The sequence below is a fragment of the Ictidomys tridecemlineatus genome, chromosome 6 (assembly GCF_052094955.1).
Source record: "Ictidomys tridecemlineatus isolate mIctTri1 chromosome 6, mIctTri1.hap1, whole genome shotgun sequence".
Lineage (NCBI taxonomy): Eukaryota > Metazoa > Chordata > Mammalia > Rodentia > Sciuridae > Ictidomys > Ictidomys tridecemlineatus.
Genome location: NC_135482.1, coordinates 117,382,930 through 117,402,466, shown reverse-complemented (window position 1 = coordinate 117,402,466; position 19,537 = coordinate 117,382,930). Strand labels below are relative to the sequence as shown.

At 39.5% G+C, this 19,537-nt stretch overlaps 1 protein-coding gene across 5 annotated transcripts in view; it reads right to left on the bottom strand.

Annotated features, from left to right (window-relative positions):
* The window catches only part of LOC144364821 (ankyrin repeat domain-containing protein 26-like), a 44,460-nt gene extending 27,778 nt beyond the window's left edge, over positions 1-16,682 (bottom strand). For 3 of the 5 annotated variants that reach the window (XM_078015575.1, XM_078015578.1, XM_078015579.1), the window contains exons 1-8: positions 16,571-16,682; positions 14,413-14,486; positions 12,639-12,720; positions 11,387-11,460; positions 7,965-8,067; positions 5,433-5,455; positions 5,266-5,338; positions 584-654 (exon numbers count right to left, since the gene is read on the bottom strand). In XM_078015575.1, the coding sequence (XP_077871701.1) occupies positions 584-654; positions 5,266-5,338; positions 5,433-5,455; positions 7,965-8,067; positions 11,387-11,460; positions 12,639-12,720; positions 14,413-14,486; positions 16,571-16,613 (543 nt within the window). In that variant the 5' untranslated portion in view covers positions 16,614-16,682. The remainder of the gene's footprint in view (positions 1-583; positions 655-5,265; positions 5,339-5,432; positions 5,456-7,964; positions 8,068-11,386; positions 11,461-12,638; positions 12,721-14,412; positions 14,487-16,570) is intronic. The other 2 variants (XM_078015577.1, XM_078015576.1) reach the window with 2 other exon arrangements.
* Positions 16,683-19,537: the final 2,855 nt, after the last annotated feature.

Below are 19,537 nucleotides of genomic sequence, written 5' to 3'. Positions count from 1 at the left end.
GCTGTGAGACAAGTTTCTAGTCACATTCTTCTACGCTTGGAAAACCAATTTTCCCAGCACCTTTTGTTTAAAAGGCTGTCTTTTCTCAGAGGTTGTAGTAATTTACAACCTCTGAGATGCAGGATCAGATGCCTACATGGGTGTGGGTTTATCTGTGTCTTCTCCTCTGTATCATTCATCTATGTGTCTTTTTTATGCCAATATGATTATTTTTTGTTAACTATAGCTCTGTAGTATAATTTGAAGTCAGGTATTGTGATGCCTCCAGCATTGCTTTTTTAACTTGGAATTTCTTTGGCCATTTTGAGTCCTTTTTTCTTCCAAATGAATTTTAGAACTGTTTTTTCTAATTCTGTGAAAAACATGATTGGTGTTTTGATTGGTATCACAGTGAATTGTATTGAATTTTTGACAGTATGGCTACCTTAAGAATCAATTTCTTTTTTTTAATATTGTAGAGTTTTCATTCACCTTAGGATACTAAAAGACTATTCTGAAAGACAATTTCATTTGGATTCATCTAAATTGTTGAAGCAAGGAAAATGGCATGAAAAATGGGTTTGAAGTTTACATGATTGCATACCTTTGGCTGCTTATTTTCAGGGTCATCAAGCATGCTTTTCTTTTCTTCTGTTTTCACTATTAAAGATGATTCTGCCAACAAATGTATTAGTGTATTTACACTACTTTAAATAGTTAGAAGAACAATCAGAATAAAATGAAAATGCCTAGTACTAATAATAACAATAATATTTATTTTATCAATTAGAAATTGAATTTAAACATTACCTGCATAATTATTATTTATAATGTGGTACTTTGTACTAAAATCAATGACTTGTGCATACTTTTTTTGACAGGAAAATTGATTTTAGTATTATTATATAATCATATGGGCTATATCTTATTCTAATCAGAATGCCATTTTTGTGGATGTACACAATGGTGAGATTCACCATGGTGTTTTCACGTATATGCACAGGAAAACTATGTCACATTTATTCCACTGCATTCTTAGCACACTCTCAACTGCTGAGAGTACTTTTGATTTTCTTTTGAGATGGGGTCTCATTAAGGTGCCCAGAATAGCCTGACACCAATTGTCCACCAGGCCTCAGCCACCTGAACACCTAGGCTATACAGATGTGTTCTGCTGACTTCTTTAGAAAATACTTCTACTGACCCAAACAAACCACTTGGGGAGAACTGGATGTTGTTAGCTTCAGTGCAAACAAATACCCCAAAAATTCATCTACAAATTCACCCACTGAACATAAAATGACAAATCCTCAGAAAAAAGAAAACAACTTTTCAATACCATAGAAACATAAAAATCCACACATTACATTATTCTCTACTTCCTAATAGTAAGTTTCAATCAGGCCCTGTGCATCTTTAATGGTTTCCAAAGTGCCTGGTACTTTACTCCTTTACAATGAACACTCTGCCCCTTTTGTTTGTCCACACTTCTGACAAATTTCTTTTCTACTCTAAAGATGTGGTGTTCTCTGAATTGTTCCTTTATTTGGGCTGTTGTTCTCTTAATAAAAATAGATAAATAAAAGTTTCTTTCCTTAGGGCACACTTCAGCGTGTTTCTACACCTTTATGGCTTAAATTGTAAATTATTTCTCTACATATAAATTTCTTTTACTTGTGAACAGGAGAAAATCTTTTTAGTCATCTTTGTGTACCCAGCCTTTATTTCTTTGACCCCATAATTATATTTTGAATCCCTGGTAAGTGCTAATGTAGATAAATGGTGTGGGGGATGATTTTGCTTGAATTTGTCCTAAGCTGAGAGTTAAAGCATACTAGCCAGAGAGAAATAAAGGAAGAGAACATGAAAGCCATTACAAGAGAGGGTGGCACCTTTTAAGTAGGGTCTGTGTTTGTCAAAAATATTGGGATGGTGAGGAGGAATGGCAGAGGACAGGGAAAAATGAAGAAAAGGATAAAAATAGTTGAACAGAACTCATTCTATCAATGTTTTCTAGGTGAGTTTAAGGTGATTGACATGAGTATTCTCAAGAGTGGTGGTTCATAGTTATACATGCATCGAAATAAAATCACTCTAATGTTGTGGGCAGGATGGAAATGAGGGGTATAAGTATAAATGGAGGGAGATAAATAAGTATAAGACAATAGAGCAAAATAAAGATGACAGGGGCCTAAATGGAGGGAACATCCTCAGGATCACATGGGATCCTACATTTTCAGCCCCCAGGAAGATTATGTTTCACTAAATTATTAAAAGTACAAATCAAAGTCTGTGGACAATGAGACTCTACTCATGACTATTAATAGAGCTGGGAATGAAATGCCCTTTGACCTGGCCCAGGGTTCCATTGTTATGGTGATATTGTGTTGTGTGCATACCCCACAAGCCCAGGGAGCAGGCTACATTTGTGTTGTGATCCCCTGGCTCTGAATGGCTTCTCAGGATGAACCCCATCAGTGGCCAGGCCTAGAAGCCTTTCATGATGGTGACTCATGGAGTCAGCTCATCCCCAAAGGGGGAGGGACACATGCTCCACTCCAGCAGTCTTGGGGTCCTGGTGGATGAGGGTTTGTGAACACAGGAAGCCAGCCCAGTGCTCCCCAGTTGTGTATATATATCACATTTCCTTAACATTCATCTCTTGAAGGTTACCTTGGTTTATTCCCCATAGCTTGGCTATTACAAACTGTGCTTGGCTATTACAAACTTGGCTATTATACTGTGAGCCTATTTCCCTATGGTGTGCTGAATTTAGATCTTTTGGATATATTCCAAAGAGTGGGAAGCTGGATCATATGCCATTCATAGTGTTTTTTGAGAAACCTTCATAGTTTCATGAGAGGCTGTGCTAATTTGCAATTCCAACAACAGTGTTTGAGTGTACCTCCCCCCGTATTCTTCCCCAAACTTATTATTATTTGTATGCTTGATGATGTTAATTTTAACAGAAGTGAGATGAAATCTCAGTGTAATTTTGACTTGTATCTCCCTTATTGCTAGAGATGTTGAGCATGTGTTCATATATTTGTTGGCCACTTAAATGTCTTCATTTGAGAAGTATATGTTTAGATCTTTTGCCCATTAGCTGATTGGGTTATTCCTAAAGAAAATGTAGTAACTAAACATAACAGAGTATTAGTAAGCCATAAAGAACAACAAAATTATGGCATTTTCTGGTAAGTGGATGGAACTGGAGACTATCATGCTAGGTGAAATAAACTAGGTTTGAAAAGTCAAAGGTCAAAAGTTTTCTCTGACATGTGAAAGCTAGTCTAAAATAATAGGGAAAAAAAGGGAAAGTGAGAAAGAAAGGAAAAAGGTGTGTGTGGCGGGGAGGAGATTCCATTAAAGTAGAAGAAAAACCCATAGATTAGATGAAGGGGGCTAGGGGTAAGGAGAAGAGATAGGATAAGGGAAGAAAAGCAGAATGAATCTGACATAAGTTTCTCACGTCCATATATGAATATACCACAGGGAATCTCTCCATTATGTATATTCGCAAGACTCTAATACAAAAAAACAAAGAAACAAACATAATCAGGTGTGTTAGTGTATGCCTGTCATCCCAATGGCTCAGGAATAGGAAGTGGAAGGATGGCACTTTTGAAACCAGACTGAGCAACTTAATGAGAGTATAAGCAACCTAGTGAGATCGTGTCTCAAAATAAAAAATAAAAATGCTGGGAATGTGGCAATCCCTAGTACCACAAATAAATAAATAGACAAGATAAACACAAATACACAAAATAATAGAATAGAGGGGAAAAAGAAGACCTAGTAACAGGGGAAGAAAGTCACGAAGGAAAAGTCAAATACTGGGATCCAAACTAGAGCAACAAATATTCCATATTTTCATAATTGTGTCCAAATGAAACCTAATTTATGAAAAAATAAAAACAGCCAATTAAAAAAAGGATAGAAGACTGGTGGTGAATCTTAGTGGCCAAGAGCTGTTTAGTTTGAAAAATAAATGGGATTCAATCCCCACCATAGAAATAAAACAAAACAAAACAAAACAAAGGAATAGTGACAAAAATTGGAAGAAAAACATCAGTGGTACACATAAGTAACTTTGAATTTATCACTTGTGGTCACTATTCAATGACGTGAATGATTGTTCTCTATACAATACAATACAATTCTAAAGGTCTGAGAAAATTAAATAGATAGAAAATCAAACAATATATTGTGCAGTCCTGATCACATGAGTGTTGTGGGCATCACATAAAGTGTGACAAAATATACAACATTTTCAGTGCAATTTCTCAATAGGCTGGATGTCATAATGGAAATAAAATGAATTATTTGAAAAGATGAGTTTTCCTATTTCCCAGACTGGCATTGAAATCCTGCCTCAATCTCATAAGAAGCTGGAATTATACTAGGTCTCACTGCCTACCTCACTGCAGTAAAAATATTTCAATATTGGGGAAAAATTATGGCCCATTAATCCACCTCTGTGACGCCCTAAAAAGTGTAGTGACTCCAATAGCAGAGCTTAAAACATAGAAATATTTGAGATAAATGTTACAACTTAAAAATCTTGGCATTAGAGCAGATTATGCTAAGTGAAGCTAGCCAAGCCCTAAAAAACAAATGCCAAATGTCTTCTTTGATATAAAGAGAGCAACTAAGAACAGAACAGGAAGGAAGAGCATGAGGAAAAGACTAACAGTAAACAAAGAGGAATGGGGGGAGAGAAAGGGAGAGAGAAGGGAAAGGATATGCAAATGATAGAAGACCTTCAATGATACACAAAAGTATAAGAGGTTATGATGGTCGAGGGGGAGGGGGAATAAAAGGGTGAGAATTGAACAACAGCAGAGGAGGCAGAGAGGGAAGGTGGGAGGGGAGGGGAGGGGGGAATAGTAGGGGATAGGAAAGGTAGCAGATTACAACAGTCACTAATATGCCATTAGGTAAAAATGTGAGTATGTAACAGATGTGATTCTGCTATCTGTATCTGGGGTAGAAATGGGAGTTCAAAACCCAATGGAGTCAAATGTATGAAAGATGATTTATCAAGAGCTCTGTAATGTTTGGAACAATCAATAAAAAAAAGAGTAAACAAGAAAAAAAGAAAAAAAATCTTTCTTATTAATATATACTTTTAATCATGGGTGCCAAGATTGACACTGGCCATGATTGTGCAAAATCATCATTTCAAATGAAGGGAAAAAAGAATTAGGAATAGGAAGAGTATACTAATTCACAAGTTTTAATATAATATAATTCATTTTAGAGAATTTGTTCTGTGAAATTTACCAGGTTTGAGTGTTCTTATGGCCTTGATCCCTCCTGCTTCATTTGGAAAAGAATCTTTCATGGTAGTGGTAGGCTGGATGTATTTGGAAAGGAAAATAAATATTAAATTCTTCATACCATGTGAGATCACTAATCCAAGATACAAATAAAAATCAAATTACTTTTACCTTAGGAAATTTCTCTTGAGACACTGAAAAGCAAAAGGGACATATATCATTAACCATTAAAATAGGACAAAAACCACTCATCCATTTCTTCTGAATTAGTTTGGAGCTGAATCACTGTGCTTAGCTTTGATAATGATTATTATACTTTTGGGTGTGTCTCCTTTTTGTGGTTGGTAGAGTCACATGACCAAAATGTACTGAAGAACACCAGGAATATGTAGTTATGATTCCAAAAATGAGATTATGTTTCCAATGACCAAAATAAATTAGGAATGTGTATTTACAATCCTAAACATGCAGACTGATGGAGAAAAATGTGACCTCTAATCAGAGGACAAAAGCAGGACCTTGACAGGCTAAATGTGAAAGTTGATTTCAGAATGTATCAGTGTGTATCTTTAATATAATTAAAAAATATTTAATCCATCACATTATATTTGTGTGTCATATCCCTCCATTTCTTCTACAAGTTTAATAGTACAAAGCTATCATAAGGGCCCAGATAATTGTACAATTTGTTGCTCATTAAAAGAAGTTCTCTGCACTGGTCAGCTCAGACATACTTTTAGAATGACAGCTAATGAAAATATTCTTGTTTTTTCATACCTATGGGAGAAATAGGTACACTGATAATTCTTATTTCCTCTGGTTTAGCCATGTTATCATTTCTTGATCCACTCATGAGAGAAGACATAGGAAGCTAAGGAGAGCAACTAAGAACAGAATAGGGAGGAAGAGCATGAGGAGAAGATCACCATTAAACAGGGACTAGAGGGGGGAGGGAAAGAGAGAGAGAGAAGGGAAATTGCATGGTAAAGGAAGGAGACCCTCATTGTTATACAAAATTACATATAAGAGGAAGTGAGGGGAAAGGGGAAAAAAACAAGAGAGAGAAATGAACTACAGTAGATGGGGTAGAGAGAGAAGATGGGAGGGGAGGGGAGAAGAGGGGAGGGGGGATAGTAGAGGATAGGAAGGGCAGCAGAATACAACAGACACTAGTATGGCAGTATGTAAAAAAGTGGATGTGGAACGATGTGAATCTGCACTATGTATACAGGGTAAAAATGGGAGTTCATAATCTGCTTGAATCAAATGTATAAAATATGGTATGTCAAGAGCTTTGTAATGTTTTGAACAACCAATAATTAAAAAAAGTAAAAAAAATACTAAAATGTGGTAATCACAAAGAAGAAAGCATGTGTCAGAGTTATCTCATATCAAGAACAATTATAATTCAAAATAATTAGATTTAAAATAAAAATTATTGTGTTCAAGGAATTAACTCTACAAAGTCTTCTGCTTAAAAAACTAAACTCTTTTGATATATCATGTTAGTCTTTAAAGGATCTTATCAGAAAATTAGCTATCTAAGAATGAGACTGTCACTCACAAAAGAGTATAACCATAGCAGGCCCAAGACCATGGGGTCAATTCATAGTACTATCACTCCCCTAAATGAAAACATTTTAGAAACTTTAATAAGATAACCAAAGTTTCTGAAATGATATATATCTCAGATGAACAAATACATGATGCAAAAACACCCATTCCCAATGCCTGGTTGTTAAGGAGAGGAGAAATGAGTAGCTGTAGATTACACAATATTAGCAGCCCTACATCTTCCAATAAACTCAGGACCAATAAAATCTCATTTTTTACTGATTCAAATATACTGAAGCCAAATGAAATTCATCCTCTCAGTTTCTTAATTTCTGCTTCCTTCTTACCTGTCAAGAGACATACTCAAATTATAGACAAGATTGATGTTTCCCTATGATCTAGTTGTAGCCTGAACTATGATCTAATGATCTTCACTGACATTTCTCTCAATACTTTTTCTATAGGAGGTTTGTTCCCTTGCTACCCAGTATGTGGTCTAGGGAGCAGGAACATTGGAATCACCTTTGATTTTATTAGAAAGGTAGAATCAAAGAACTGCTGAATTTGAATGTGCATTCTGGACATTAGAATGACTGATGACTCATTAGATGTTGAGATTCTTGGGCTATACTGATTTATTTCTAAGTTTCTACCTCAACTTTCTATTTGGAGTTAGCCCCAGACTCCTCCTGTTCACATCCCTGATGTAAGCTGTATACAAATCACACTTTTCAGTAGACATTTGAACAAATGACGACTTTGCATTCACCCAAAAAGCAATCTGTTTTTTCTCTTTCGCATTTTTTTTCTCTCTGCTATTTTCTGTCCTAGGAAGTAGTAACATTTTAGATGATGATGTTAAATCATATACATACATAGCGGACTATATGGGTTTATATGTAGTAATGGTAAACAAAACATTGCTCTGTGTGATCAGAATCAATTCAATGGGTTTGCAACAGTAAGAGACAGTGAAAGTATCAAAAATCCTCATACCTGCCAGACAAATTGATGCTATAAAACTTAACTTCTGGTTTTTTTCCTCAATACAATTTCAATAGTACATTTATTCAACTATTAGAATATACTGGTGGTCAGGTTGAAAATAAACATCTCATATCATGAATTATTTTCATATATAATTCTTACCTTCTATATGTTCTTTTACTTTGTGTTTTTCTCTTTGATTTGCATCATCATCATTTTCAGATGAATGAATATGAAACATCTTCAGAAGCCTCCCAAAACAACCCTGGTAAAGTGATAATTAATAATGAGTGGCATAAAGATTTCTAATCACAATCTAATAAGACATCAAAATTTATAGTTTTGAGATCAATGAGTAAAAATTAGACAAGTGTCTAATGAAAATCGAAATATTTCAAACCGGAACCTCATATACACTCTCCAGATTAAGCTGCACTTTTATCTCCATATGGAAACTGACACTGTAAAACCAAGACAAACCACAAAGAGACATATTTACTGACAATACAATAGATGATGTGCATATTCCCACAAGGAACAAACTTCAGTGTACCTGATCCAACACTTCATTTCCCACCAAAAGAGGATATTTAATAAAAACTAATTTAAAAAAATTCTTACAAATACACATGCTGTTATTCAGCATTGAATACTGAATTCATTCCAGTGACTGACTTATTTTAGTGTATGAATAAGAAACTGGTTTTCATAAAAGAGTCTGGATTATGTCATATTAAAAAGAAATAATAGAGTATTGATGTTGCTTCTTTTAGATCAGCAAGAGTTTACAAAGTCTAACTATCTTTTGTTAAAATTTTTCCTGATAAAAAATTATTTGAAAAAATGGCATAGTACTAAGAAATAAGTTTCTATCTATTCCCTTTAACCAACAGTACATAACCATCAGGTTGAGCATGAAATGATTTCCAGTTAAGGAAGAACAACAAAACATTTACCAAGGAGGGCTGGGGTTGTGGCTCAGGGATAGAGCACTTGCCTGGCACATGTGAGGTACTGGGTTAGATTCTCAGTACCATGTAAAAATAAATAAATAAATAAATAAAGGTATTGTGTCCATCTAAAACTAAAAAAAATATTTTTAAAAAAAGTTCCCCAAGGAAGGAGAGAGGTACACAGTCAGACACAAAACTGACTGATACCTGAGTGGTGTGCAGCTATGCCAAGATATAGTGTGGCTATGGGATAACCAGGGTGCAATTAGAGGGAACCAGTGAATAACAAAGGCATTCCTAAGACAAATGGACTGCAGCAGCACCAGGCAAAACCTGGCTGAGTTGAAGAGGAAAGCTGCACTCTGGTGAGCTCAATGGGAGAATCCCAGCAATCCCGGCAAAACCCAAGTCCAGTACAGTCAACCAATCATTTTCAGCAAAGGAGAGACTTGGATTCTGCCTGTTGTGTCAAGGGAAGATAAGTGTACTGGGATTCTTTCCTGCAGCTTCTCAGAAAGTCTCCCTGCCTGGGAGACTTCATTCACTAGGGCTCCTATTCTCAGATTTCTTCATGAGAGATTAGAAATCACAAACTTTTTATTTTGACTTCAAGGCTCAACTCTGACATGAATTCACTGTGTCATGAGGTATTCACAAGAGTCATATTGGGTTATAGGAGAGAAATATAAGGTGCACATGTGCTGGGAGCTCTGCGCAGCTGAAAAAATGCACCTATAGTTTACCCAAGGAAAAAAAAGAGACTTTCATTTCAATGTGATGTTTGTAGCTATGGATAGACCATCATCTGGTAAGAATCACTGTTCACACAGGTGAGCAGATATCCCAATTATGGACATACTTAAATTTCAGAGGCACCTGGGGGGATTGCCCTCATTTCCACCACTGACATTGGTTCAGGGATGTCCTTGGGGTCTCTGATGGATCCCAGAGGGGGAAACCTAGTTAGAAATGTTCTTTAGCTGAGTCTGTGTCAGAACACTTGCATCTCCAACACAAACCGGCCATCTCTATGACATTAGAAGAGAGAATGACTGGGAGGTAAGGACAGTAAGAGTTTTGGTAAGCTATTTGGCCAGTCTATGGAGTGCAGAGCAGTGGGGCCATGGCCCATTGCAATTTGGTGCTTTCAGTTTAGTGACAGGGAAAACAGCTTTCTGTGCTTTCAAGAGGGAGAAGATTCCAAGAGTGCTGAGACAGGTTCTGGTGGAAAGCTTCATTCCTGCAGTACACTACCCAAGCACAGATGTGCAAGGAAGCCAACTTTGTCCTAATCAGAGAGAGAGAGAGGGAAGAAATCCTACAGGGACTTGAGAATTGCATACTCCTGAGCACATTTGCTAAAAGGATTCCAGAAGTGGGGATTGAAATACAGATCAGTCCCCAGGCTCTGTGTTGAGGCAGGGTTTTTCAGGCAGTTCCAGTTTTTCCCAGACTCACATCCCTGGGTATAAAACAAGTATGACTATTCCTCTGTAAATGAAAACTTTCCCTCAGCACCCATTGAGAGTGGGAGAGATCTGTCTTCATACTTCACCACCAGGATTGTTCTATCTGGACTTGAGCTCAGGAGAACAAGCAGAACTACATTTCCTTACAAGAATCCCCTAAAGTTATTGCATTCTAAAATTATAATTCCTAGGCAGAGACACATTTATGTGAATTGCATCAGCACATTGAAATCTAAAAAAGTTTTTCTATTCTGTTACTTGAGGCATGGAGATCATTTTGTAAAGTATTCCATTGGTAGTTGATTTTTTTTCTAAGTTGTAGTTGTTGCTGGTAATTATTCTCTACTTTGAACAGATGTTGATGGGTAAACCTAGCACTTTGGTCAATCTCAGTGGGACTCTGACACTGAGATGATATAACCCCTGCCAAGGTCAATTTCTCCACAGAGAAATTGCTTCAGTAAAATGACCCAACATATATCTTGGAAGACAAATCAATCCAAATTCATACACAAACCTCATCATAGCAATACAGCTTATGAGAGAAAACAGGGCAATAACATACCTAAAAAATTTCAGAGTTGCTCCCAAACTACATGGTGTACTTCCATTCACTAAGAGGTTGAAGTAAACTCCTTCATAATTATTACTGATTTTCTACATGGAAAGGAAATGAGCTGGGAAGTTATTATAAGTTCCCTAACAGTAAAGTCCAATCTGGAATGTAATATCCATGATGGAAGTTGAGTTTCTATAAGGAGCCTCTGTCCTACCTTGACACTGACACTAAAGTAAAGTTTCAATGAAATCTTTGAGTCACTGGGAATTAAAAGCCTTTCACATGGTAGTGCTCAGTGACCATGGCTGTTATATTTGTTCAAAATTTCAACCTTTGTTAATAAGTTTTATATTTAATGTTATTTCATTGATAATATAAGGAGATTATCCAAAAGGAAGCACAATGACCATCAGAAATAAAACTTTCTATTATCATGGTTTCTTATAGTATTTGTAAATTCATAACCAATTAAATGCTTAAGTTCAGACTTCAGTATCAGATTCTAAGGCTCTTCTGAAAACTAATTTCATTTAGCCAACTCTTCATTATCAAAGCAAGGAACACTATAGGAAACAAGGAATTTAAATTCACAGGTTTACATACCTTGGCCTTTTTCTTCTCTTTACCATCAAGAGTTTTTGGACCTTTCTCTGGTGGCACATCTAAGTGTGGTTCTGCTGACAAATGTATAGATTTATGTAAACAACTAGACCACTTTTTTTTTTAAAAGAGAGTATTCTATCAAAATTAAAAAAATTCATCTAATAATAACTTAACTTATATTTTCCCAAATATGCATTTAAATTAAGCTTAAATTTTAGCTGCAAAACCTTGGCCTTCCATCTGTCTCCTTTGGTCCTCAGCTATCTCCCCATGGCTCTTCACTGAGGCTTCATTAAGGAGAAGCCCATTGCCTGACTCCTCAGAATGTGCTCTGAGGGCCAGGAGCATTGGAATCACCTTAGAACCCATTACAGATGCAGAATTCAAGACCTGCCGAATTGCAATGCTTATCTTGAGCCTGGTCCCCAACAGATGACCCACGGGAGTGGAGAGATGCAGTCTGTGGGAGTCCAACCCTAAATTCTTCAACTTCAACTGCCTATTTGGAATCCAGCCACAGTCTCCTCTCTACCAGGTCCCCCAAATCAAAGATGTATAAGGAGTCAATTTTTCCAGGGGACCTTCGGTCAGGCTGGGGCCTTGGTGATCAATCCATAACCGACCCTACACTTGCCAAGTCCACGAGGGTGCTCCAAAAAATACCAGCGTTTCTTAGGATGTTCAATTCTGTTTGTGGCTGTGGGAACATGTCAGTTTACGGGTGGTGCATCAAGGTAGCTCTGCATGACCTGGGACTGAGTTCCTGAACACCTTTCTCACCAGGAGGAAGATAGGAAGATTGGAACAACTGGCACTACATCTCATGCCAAGTTTGGTCCCTGAAGCTCACAAGGCTTTCTGGCATTCTCTAATATGCTTCTCTCCCTGTCTCTCTCTTTCTCTCTCTGTAGCCAGTCATCTGAGATTCCCCCCTTCACGGTGCACACCTGCTTGCTTCTTTTCTCTCCATTGACTCCCTGTACTCTGTTTTGCTCCTTCTTCAATCCACCTTCTACTGTCCCCTCCAGTGTTTCCCAACCTTAGTCTGCTCAGGTTTTGAATCATTGGTTCCAATCACCTCATGACACTCTGGATGTTACCTGTCCCTCAAAAGGCAGGAGATGTACCCATTGTTACCTTCCACTACTCAGTAGATTCCCGTCTTCCACTATTCAAATAGGCTGCTGCTTAGGATTGAAATAAATATGCTGTCCACTGTAATTTTTTATATGAAAAATATAAAGGCTCTTACCTTCCAGAGTATGGGCTTCCTTTTCAATCATATCCTCAGAGGAAGCATCCAAGCTCTCTCCTGAGCAAATCTCAGAGACTCTCTGGTAAAATTAATATCAAAATTGATATCATTTAAAATTAATATCAATAACCGATTCTGAATCAGCATTTTAAAGCAGACATGTCACTTGGGCTGTGCACGTCGGTGAGGATTAAAAAACGAGACAAGTCTAATCTTCCAAAATTGAACGATTGAAAAGAGAACTTCACATATCCTCCCCCATGAAGACCAACTTTCATCTTCACATGGCTACTGACTCTGAAAGGAGAAGGCCACCACAGAAGAAACACATCCTCCCGAAACATACTATCTGATGCCCAAAACTGCGCAGACATACTACTCCTGGAACACCTAACCCGACTCAACGTTTTCTAGCATAAAGAGAGAATGATATTTGAAATATACTCCAGCACATTCTGACAAATTCGGATATCAGCCAGCATTACACACTGGCAACATTCTGATGACAGGACATTTGTGAGAGAATCACCTTGGTTTCTAAGAATTTGAATTATGCTATGCTGAAGGGAAACGGAACAGCGTTACCTGGGCCTCCTTAGCTGAACAAAAACTTTTGCAATCTAAATAACCTTTGGGGAAATTTTCACTGAGAGGAAGACTCATCCTTCGCATATGATGCCAAATTAGGGAGAGAAAGGTTTCTCCATTTTGCATTTACCTAACTTGGGCTTAATGTTGTGGTTGTGTAGGAAACACTTTCTAGTCAAAAAGAAAACAGTGACAGAAAAGGGCACCAAGGCATAAAAGTGATTTTGAGTACACATTTTCAGACCCCCTGGTACATGAAAATTGAATAGGCCAGCAGACAGGCACAAAGAGAGTGTGGAAGAATCTAGCAGGGCAACTCAGAATATCATGGGATTGAAAATGTCTTTCCTGATTGCATAGTCCGAACATTCAATGTGGATCTATGGGAAAGCAAAGGTGTCTTTCTTTTCTTTCTTTCTTTCCCTTTCTTCCTTTTTTTCTTTTTTCCTTTCTTTTTTCTTTCTTTCTTTTTTTTCTCTGTCCTTCCCTCTCTCTCTCTTTCTTTCTTTCCTTTTAAATATTCATTTTCTATCCTGCTCCTTTTGTCAATTTGTTTATTACTTCTGCAAGCCTTTGGGGGAGTTTCTTGGATCTTGGAGATACAAGATCCTATTCTTGTGTCAACAGTAATGTTTTAACATCTTCCTTTCCTATTCTTGCCCCTTCCCCCATTTTCTCATGGCTCTCTTGCCTGAATGCTCAGGAAGCTGTGTTCCAGAATTGACCCAGTTCTCTCATGGGGAATAGACACTGAAGACAAGGCCTCTTGAAATCCATGGCCCTTGATTAGAGGCTAGTAGTATAATCCTAACCTTTTGGGCCACAAGTAGGGACCACGCCATTGGTGTTTTTCATTAGTTCATCATAATAACCATCTGTTAAATCAGTCTAATATTTGATCATAAGTCATTGATCATTTCAGGTGGTTATCCAAATGGAAGCAGAAAACCCCAAGCAATTTTAGGCCTCAGACCTAAGGAGCAACTAGTTCAATAAGGTACCATGAATTCTGAAATGGTTTGCACATTCTTAAACTTTCCAAGTGTTTTTAGACCTAAGGACTCAGTGATGATCTCGGCTTGATGAGAATAGTCAGAGAGGTCATTTCATGGGGCCTACTGTCCATGAGTAGAGCAAGGCAAGTGTTGGGAAGCCAGGAAGGGAAATGGACATGTTTACATACCTTTGGCTTCCGCATCTTGGAACCACCAAGGGTTGTGCCCGCTTCCTCTGCCTTCACATGGAAATGTGGTTCTGCTGACAAATATGCAGATTGACATAAATGAATTAGAACATCCTGAACAGGGATGCTGTGTCCTAATGCAAATACATAGGTCTAACAGTAATTCACTTCTCTTTTCCCACACATGCATTTACCTGCAGCTTCACTTTCAGCTGAATGCTGATTTTATTACTTACATTGCTACTGTGTGTGAGTGAGTGATCCTGGAATGGAACCCATGGACTTTGGCATGCTTGGCAAACACTCTGCCACTGGATTTTCTCCCTTGGGATCCTATTCTAGGTATTAGGAAAACCATTGGATGAAGCTGACATAAATTTCCTAGGTACACACACTGGTGTTTCTTGCATTGCTCCTTGGCTAGCTCTTTACTTGTTTTTCCACTGGATGATTCCCTTAGTTCTGGATCATCACGATTTCTGGGTTGCAGGGAACAACATTATGGGTCCCATCCTCAGTCAATGGTGTCAGTCACCATTGCCAAGAGTCTTGATTTACTTGACCTGATAGTTGACTGAGCTCCTGGTAAGTGCTAGTGTGGATAAAAGACTTCAGATGTGGTGGTGTTCCTGCAGGTAGGGCCAGAGCAGTGTCTCAATGAGTGAGCACGGGGGGAGGGGGGGGGCAGCCAGGGGTCGGAAATGGTGACAGCAAGGAAGGGATTTGCAAGGGAGAGAAACAGACCATGATTCAATGGCATCTGCATGGCTCAAAACCAATACAGTTGGAGTCGTGTCAAGTGACCGAAAGGAGAGGGGACAGGGATGCATACACTGAGAGAGGCCCAATTTACACTCTGAAAGGTTTCTAGTTGACTTGACAACACTGGGACCATCACGTGCATAAAACATCAGTGCCTAAAGGCAACGTGGGTACACCCAGGTTCATGCCTCATATGTGCAGTGTAGGGAGAACAACATGACACATCCCCTGGGTACATGGAATGTGAGGGGCCTGTGTGAAATTGGTGGCGAATGTGTAGAAGGCAACCGCCCAATAGAATATCCATGCACACCTGGACTGGGGGGAGGGATGCAGACATGTAGAGGACACCAAGGAGCAAGTCGTCAGTGCGAGGGAACAATGAGCTTTTTTAAGTGAATTCAACTAAAAATCTGTGTCCCTAGAACAGGAGATCACTTCACAAGTCTATAGAACATATGCAATCAGATGGGACATGAACTAGAGGACAGGATTCAGGTTTTTGTGTTCACCATCTGGTTTCTGTGCTGCTCAGCTGCCTACACTGAGGAAAGTGTTCTTCATGTTTGGCGAGTGATGTCCTGAGCTGGCATTCAGGCTCAGTGGTAGAGAAACTGCTTCGCATGTCAAGGTCCTGGGTTCTATTCGCTCCCTTGAAAATGAGTATTACAGGCATGAATAGGAATAGGATCGATGGCATCAGTGTCTTGAAGGAGGAACTCTGGATGGGCAGCCTCAGAGACCATGCGAGGAAGTGATTGCCTATGACCCAATAATACAATATTTCTTTTTGGAAAGAGGAGAGGGGAAACATATAGTGATGTAACATATTAAGTGAGTGCAGAATAAAGCACACAGAAGGAAAAGGTCACTGACGGAGTAAATCCGTGCATAGAGCACAATATGGGTGTGAGCCATCAGAGAGTACACTGGGTGTCGTGGTAGCAAGCAATCTGATTGTTTTTACGTGTCTTCTTCATATGTCTCACTGGCTCATCATCTATTTTTGTGTCCAAGTCCAATATGGACCTCAGTCTCTCAGGAGCCTGACACTCCCGCCTAGCTGTCCACTGCACATCTGGAAACTCTGCAGCACGTTAGCCTAAGCTTCCTCATTCATGATTATAAATCCCTAAATCCAGTGGTGGATCTTGGGGTTTACACACAACCGAGTTAATGCTTGCCTTGAATGGTATTTTTCTCAGGTTGATAAAGGCAATTTTGTACCAACGTGAATGCCCACGTTGACATTGGCCTTTTCTGTATCCAATCTCCCCTTCCAATGGGGGATACCAAAGAATGAGGAATGGGAGCCTTTCAGAGGTTTTCACATAATGCCACCATTTCAGGTGTGTCCATAGACGCCTTTCCAAAGAACTCCTAGTGCAAAATGTACCTGGTGTGATAGTCTTGACATCCTTCCTCCTGGCACCCTTCATCTCTGGGTCTGTACTTTCACCAGAATGTCTCAATGCAGTGGGAGGCTGGATGGGTTTGGGAAAATGATATCAAATAAATGCTGTGTATTTACTGCAATGTGTAGGTCATAGGAAGAGAAGCGCAAGGTGCAATTACCTTCAAGGAAGGAGCCCTCTGAGATCCTGAAAAGGAAAAGGGACACAGAGTCAATTAGCCATGCATGTGACAAAACCAGCCATAGCTTGGTCTCATATTAAGAAGGAGCTGGACACTCATGCTTCACTTTGGGAATAACTTTGGTAGCCTTGGGCCCTTTAGGGTTTGTGTGCATATTTCCTGGTTTTGGGTCCTCAAAACCACAAGGCTGCATGGTACCACCTTAAACCGGGGCAGAAACGTAGGTTGAATCAACACAAGCAGTGAAGTTTCCAACCCTGAGACTCTTTGCAATAGCCATAAATCAAAGAGGAAAGCGAATGGATGCCACCGGAAAGAGGCACAGTGAGGAAAGATGTGATGGCACATATGTTCCTTGACACCTATGGGAGTTCTTCAGTGCGCTGCACTCCCAACACCTGAGCTGTTCCTCCAGTTGTGCTAGAAGTCAGTGAGCACCAATTGTGTAGAGTCCAGTGAAAGGGGTCATCCATTTCTGATCCAAGAACTTTGCCTCCACCCATTGCCTGACATACACACTTTCGGCAGAAGGGCTCATTCAAAACATTCTTGATTTCCATACCCACGGGGGACACTGGTGTGCCCTCCTTTCTTGCATCCTCTGGTTTTGAGAACTTGAGCTTGCTTGATGAAGACACAGGAGAAGACAGAGGGCCCATTTCTGAGAAAGCAATGGATGGTAAGATTAATATCTCAAAGTATGGTAAAGCAAAGGGAAAAAGGGAAAGAGTCGACTGTGTTATCGCACAAGTATTTCCTACCCATAACTTTCCATACTTAAAACTTGTGGCAAGGCCCATGAAAAATAAGTCTTTGGATACTCAAAGTATGAGCTCTACAAAGTCTTCTGTTCCCACCGAGTCTGCTTTCCCATATCTTGGTCATCTTTCAAGGATTTCCATGAAATGACTGTCTCACAAAATGAGCTCTGAATAGGGTCAGGACTCACTCAGGACTAGAGCACATTTGTAGCTTGCTAAAAGCTCTGGATTCCATCGCACTATGTCCCCCTGCCCAGAATAGGGAAGGAGATGAGAGCTGTCTTTTTGAACAAAGCTAGTGCTTCTACAATTATAGAGATCCCCTCTGAACCATTGACATCACTGCAAAATGCAGCCTCCAGGCCTGCAAGTGCGGCACAGGGAAATGACTCGCTCAAGTTTGACTCCATGTACCATTCTCCTCTACTTTGAGTAATCTACGGACAGACAGTACTCCCAGTTTTCATGTGAAGGCAGACCTACTGAAGACAGCTGAGATGCATTCCCTGATTCCTCATCACAGTCTCCAAATGTACCTAGCTAACTTCTTGCTTGCCTTCCTCCTTTCCCTTACCCTTCTGCTTTTCAGAAAGAACCTCGACCACGGTGGTCTCCATCTTGATTGTCCACTTGATTGTCTTTGTAGGGATTTCTCCCACTCACACTTTTTCTCAAATAACCTTACAAGGACCTTCCCCCTTGTCAAGAGCCATGCTCAGGGATGAAAGCAAAACCTTGGCCTTCCATCTGTCTCCTTTGGTCCTCAGCTATCTCCCCATGGCTCTTCACTGAGGCTTCATTAAGGAGAAGCCCATTGCCTGACTCCTCAGAATGTGCTCTGAGGGCCAGGAGCATTGGAATCACCTTAGAACCCATTACAGATGCAGAATTCAAGACCTGCCGAATTGCAATGCTTATCTTGAGCCTGGTCCCCAACAGATGACCCACGGGAGTGGAGAGATGCAGTCTGTGGGAGTCCAACCCTAAATTCTTCAACTTCAACTGCCTATTTGGAATCCAGCCACAGTCTCCTCTCTACCAGGTCCCCCAAATCAAAGATGTATAAGGAGTCAATTTTTCCAGGGGACCTTCGGTCAGGCTGGGGCCTTGGTGATCAATCCATAACCGACCCTACACTTGCCAAGTCCACGAGGGTGCTCCAAAAAATACCAGCGTTTCTTAGGATGTTCAATTCTGTTTGTGGCTGTGGGAACATGTCAGTTTACGGGTGGTGCATCAAGGTAGCTCTGCATGACCTGGGACTGAGTTCCTGAACACCTTTCTCACCAGGAGGAAGATAGGAAGATTGGAACAACTGGCACTACATCTCATGCCAAGTTTGGTCCCTGAAGCTCACAAGGCTTTCTGGCATTCTCTAATATGCTTCTCTCCCTGTCTCTCTCTTTCTCTCTCTGTAGCCAGTCATCTGAGATTCCCCCCTTCACGGTGCACACCTGCTTGCTTCTTTTCTCTCCATTGACTCCCTGTACTCTGTTTTGCTCCTTCTTCAATCCACCTTCTACTGTCCCCTCCAGTGTTTCCCAACCTTAGTCTGCTCAGGTTTTGAATCATTGGTTCCAATCACCTCATGACACTCTGGATGTTACCTGTCCCTCAAAAGGCAGGAGATGTACCCATTGTTACCTTCCACTACTCAGTAGATTCCCGTCTTCCACTATTCAAATAGGCTGCTGCTTAGGATTGAAATAAATATGCTGTCCACTGTAATTTTTTATATGAAAAATATAAAGGCTCTTACCTTCCAGAGTATGGGCTTCCTTTTCAATCATATCCTCAGAGGAAGCATCCAAGCTCTCTCCTGAGCAAATCTCAGAGACTCTCTGGTAAAATTAATATCAAAATTGATATCATTTAAAATTAATATCAATAACCGATTCTGAATCAGCATTTTAAAGCAGACATGTCACTTGGGCTGTGCACGTCGGTGAGGATTAAAAAACGAGACAAGTCTAATCTTCCAAAATTGAACGATTGAAAAGAGAACT